The following is a 4,851-nucleotide window of genomic DNA, read 5'->3' as shown; positions in this document are numbered from 1 at the left end:
CGGCTCTATAATAGCGTAGATCTCTTGACTTGTGTCTGGAGACTTCTGGCTAACATAACGAGAGTGAGACCTGGGTTGCATCTCTCCAAGAAAGAGGCCGTTTTGTGTTCCTCCTCTAGACCTTAAGGGGTCTTTTTTAAACGTTTGGTCAGCGAGCTGGTTTCTGGAAAACATCTGAATCATTTTCTAACCAAGCCCAGCTGCGCAGTGGATGTGTGCGTCTGTGCGTGTGAGAGAGTGACTGGATGTGTGTGTGTGTGTGTGTGTGTGTGTGTGCGTGCGTTGGTTTTGTATGGGGAACGGGGAGAGAGTGTGAGAGTGTTTGCCTCGCCGTTGCTCTCCAAAAAGGAAAGAGTAGGGCGGAAGAAAAAAAATTGGACGTGTTTTTCCCCCGTAACTTTTTTTAGACATGAACGCGGAGACGTGCGTTTCATACTGCGATATGACATCCATGGATTCATATTATAGTTCACCCGCTTCACAAGGTAGGGATCACCAAGCCAATCCGTTTAGGGCATTTCAAGCCAGTGACACCAAATACAGCCCCTCTTTCCTGACCAACAAAGGTCAACCGTACGGAGAAAAGTCTCGTAGCCCGTTCCAAGCGGAATGCCAGCCCCTGGACAACAGCACTGGGGAAGGCACCTACAGCAAGTACCAGCATTACATGCAGAGATCGTCCTGTAAAACTCCCCCTGAAGGAAGCAAGCTGCACACGGACAGCGGACACAACGGAGGACTCGGCTCCTGTTATGGTGAGTTTTCCCCCGCCGAGATCATGACTTTAAATCTTTTTAAACGCTGACACTTTGCGACAGAGTTAAAGTTCTACGCGGAGACCTGAAAGTGATGTAACCTATAGAAGAGCAGCGTTGTCGTTTCAAAACATCCTCTAGGTAAACGGAAATCCGAGATGTGAAATGGACTGAGGCAAATCTGCGGCTAAGGTGGTTTGTCTTTTCTGGACACCGCTCCACAGGCGGGTGGGCTACACTTGTGTCCGATGCTCTTTTGTTCCAAGCAGTTTTCAGCTGTATTTATGATAACTGCGCTTCGCACGTGAGGAACGTTGTGTTCTAGCACAGAGAAGCCAGTTGCGTTTGATTCCGACATCCTTGGGGCGGCTTTTTCTCCGTTATGTGGGTCATCACTCGGGAGCTCCTCTCGCTACTGCAGCATTTACCGACTGAATGAGCTGGACTTCACAACTTACTACCAATATTACTGTCCAATCTAGCCCGGTAACACAATTACGACGAGGCATAACCTCGCTGACTATTACATTTTCTCTTTGACGATTCAATTAAATTATATTTAATGCGATAATCTGCATTACAATCCTTAATATTGGTGCTGAATCGGACAATTGAATTAACACATTTTCAGTTTATGACTGTGGCGAGCTCTCTTTAGCAAGTTTGTCGAAAGATACTAGAACAATTCCCCATGCAATGGGAGGGCACACTAAGGGAAATGGTAGAGAGTAAAGTTTTGTCGAACCTCAAGCGAAAACTGTCCCAAATTGGGTGAGCTCTTGCGCAGCAGCATTGAGCTATAATACAGGGACATCAGAAGGCTTTACAACCACCTCTCTATTGAAAAAGCCAAGGTTAAGTTAACAATCCATCCATCACTCAGCGACTCTCTCTCTCTTTCTCTCTCTCTCACACACACACACACACTCTCTCTCTCTCTCTCTCTCTCTCTCTCTCACTCACACACACACACACACACACACACTCACACTTGAACCCTCTATCATTTCCCCCAAGTGAATTACTGCTTAGGGTTCGGGCCTACTCAAAATCAACATTTTTTTTCTATCCCAGCATTACCTTACCTCCACTGACATTAAACAGACATTAATATTAGGAGGGAATCGAGACCGCCTGCTGCCATTGACAGGACTGCATCTGCGCTCTCTTGCGCGCCAACACATGCGCGCCAACAGTAGCCCGGTGTTCCTTCGAAGAGTAGCCCAGGCTAAAGACAACAGAGGTTGATTCATGGGCAAAATAATTACTCGAACTCGAACTCGAACCAGTACCTCATCCTCTGTCTTATAATGGGGAAGGAAGACAATAAATTGAACACGAGCCCCGTATCGATCAACTGCTCACTGGCACACGAGCAAACTGTGCGCGCGCGAGGTCAGCGGGTGGCCCAGGATGTGGAAAATGGCTTCTTGAGGCCGAACCCCAGGAGTCGTGTCTCCACTGCAGCCAAAAAAACAAAACGATCGCATTTCAAGCGCATGTAATGCCACCATCACCATTAGAAATGGATGTGAACCCATTGAAATTGATGTGAACCCATCATCGAAAATTGTAATCATGCAAATATTGAGGATAGTATATGATTTGGTCTGATAACACATTTAATGATCTCACCACCATGCAGTTTTGTGTGGATGGCAGGCCCCAGTGGATGCGTCAATGGCATTTGGATTAGATTTGGTTCCCGGATACCGTGGCGCATGAGAGCAGAGGACCTACCGGGGTAGCAGTGAGAGCAAGGGCATAATGGGCTGACAAACGCTTCAGCCTGGTGATAAACTCGCGCTGTAAATGTTTGCTTTCTTTAGTTAAAAGACTTTAAACGCGCTTTAGATAACGACAACAGGCCTCCACTTTTTTATTTTTCTCTGAGATCTTAGGCTAAATACAACGTTTTTTGCCTCTTGCATATGTTAATAATAATAGCTAGAATACCATTAGCACATGTAAATAAAAATAACTAAATTACCACTAGCTCAAATAGTAATACATTAGTAATAACAACGTAAGCCTAAACGGTGAAAATGTTGCGTAATTATGACAGCATTAAAACATGACTCTCTAATAAGAACAACGACAACTATAATAACAATAATAGTATTATAATAATAACAATATGTACGCACGGTGATTTACAGTTAATAGGAGAGTAGCCGGATGTCCGCTACGGAGCTCAGGGCCTAGACAGACCGGCCTTAAGACTGACTATTCCGGGGAGGATCTGCCTCGCCCGCTGGAAAAACTCCGACCATTTGTCTTCCACGTGTGGAACGGGATTTCTCCGAAAAGAAAGTTTGATCTCGTTACATCTGGCTTCCAAATAACATATTCCATGTGTAGCCTATGCGCGAGGGGATTACAAAATCATAGCCCCGCTTCCCGTCGCCTTAAACGCGCGCGCTCCTAGGGCCGTGGAAGGTTCTGCGAGTCCTCTGCGCGCTGATAAAAGCCTAAATGTACAATGCAATAAATATCACGTTAGTTAAATTTGATATGCAGGTTTTTGAATAGTCTAAACAAATTAAAACATGGGGAAGTTTTACAAGGTATGAATGGATCTATAGATCGGCGACATAAATCTGTCAGTTGAATTTGGTCTGAATGGAAAATGTGGTGATGGGGTTGTAAAGTCACTTGAGAAAGCCGCAGCACTCAGGAACTCGCTTCGCTCTGTCACTTTAAACGGGCTAGCGCCTGTTAGTCCACACCGACATGGTTTTGAGAGCAGCGCGAGAGTCCGACCTTCACGTCAGGTTGATTATTGTTTGCGGGGAGGAGGGTGGCCGGCCAGACGCTTTATGGAAGAGGGTGATTAGGCCGGCCCGGCCAGACGCTTTATGGAGGGATGGACCAGAAGGAATGGCGGATAGACGGAGAGAGATGAAAGAAGGAGCTGTGTGATGAATGAAAGTTAACAAGAATCAGTAGAGTGGATTAGGATAAATGAAAAAAATGTATACCCCGTTTGACAACGTATATTCAATAATAATAATAATAATAATAATAATAATAATAATAATAGACATTTTGTAAACAAAAAATGCTGGAGCCGTTCTTTTGTATTTAAATATATTATTAACATATCAGTAACATCTAATTATATTAATTATTATTATTATTATTATTATTATTATTATTATTATTATTATTATTATTATTTAGTCTATTATTATTATTGTCGTCGTCGTTGTTGTTTGTTGTGTTATGTTAGAGGAGGCTTCGATTTTGCAAGTGAAAAAACTAATTGGAAAGAATGTTCTATCTAAATAAAAAATGTGCAGGCTATGTTTAAATTTGATGTATACTTGCTGTTAATGAAATTGATTTCAAGGGCGCAATTAGAGACAGTGGTTCACGTGAATAAATGACGATGTGAAGACAATGTTCAGTCGCAGATATGTAGGCCTAAACACCTTAAACAAACATTTATAGGCTATTATTTCTCCACATTTGACATAAGAGATCGTTTAAACTCTCCACAAGCAAAACAATAAAGTATTATCAACTCATATTAGATGTTTTTAGGCAGTAGGCCTATATTATTACTATAACATCAGCGATAACAACGTATGTCCCAAGGCCATTACTCTAATCCATGTTCACTCAGATAGGCCTAGGGTAAACATTTATTTCACTAACAAATTCAAAGTGGGGATTTTAAAAATACACTATTATGTTTGCAGTGAGTTTCGATAGATTAATTTCAGGTAACAAGATCCGACCATTAGTGCGCAACACAAGGCCTAAGTGGAGGAAAAAATACGTTTAGAGTCCAGTGGGGGAGGAAATGTAGAAAATTACCTTTTTGAAAGAATATATGCGTAATTGATCTAGAGGCACACTCTGGAGTCAAGGCACCGTCTTTAAATTGGAAACACATTGGCGCCGTTTCCCCAACCTGTTAAAAACCCAGCAGTTTGAACATTGCCCCAGTACCGTTATGAAAGCGCACGATGCGTTTTTGTCATTGCGGCCAGGAGTAAATGTTAGTTCTAAAATTCGCACGAGACTTTCTAATGGTATGATCCAGGCGCACGCAGTGATAACAGCACATCTCCCATTCGACCGGATTTAG

At 42.9% G+C, this 4,851-nt stretch overlaps 1 protein-coding gene across 1 annotated transcript in view; it reads left to right on the top strand.

Annotated features, from left to right (window-relative positions):
* Positions 1 to 409: 409 nt before the first annotated feature.
* The window catches only part of LOC143133030 (homeobox protein aristaless-like 4), a 45,936-nt gene continuing 41,494 nt past the window's right edge, over positions 410 to 4,851 (top strand). Inside the window, exon 1 of the mRNA XM_076292835.1 lies at positions 410 to 755. Within this exon, the coding sequence (XP_076148950.1) occupies positions 410 to 755 (346 nt within the window). The remainder of the gene's footprint in view (positions 756 to 4,851) is intronic.

This window comes from Alosa pseudoharengus, unplaced genomic scaffold (genome assembly GCF_046254945.1).
Source record: "Alosa pseudoharengus isolate Yale_2024_CS ecotype anadromous, Long Island Sound unplaced genomic scaffold, YU_APseudo_1.1 YU_APseudo_1.1_scf_19, whole genome shotgun sequence".
In the NCBI taxonomy this organism is placed as follows: domain Eukaryota; kingdom Metazoa; phylum Chordata; class Actinopteri; order Clupeiformes; family Clupeidae; genus Alosa; species Alosa pseudoharengus.
This window is presented reverse-complemented; position numbering and strand designations above follow the sequence as displayed.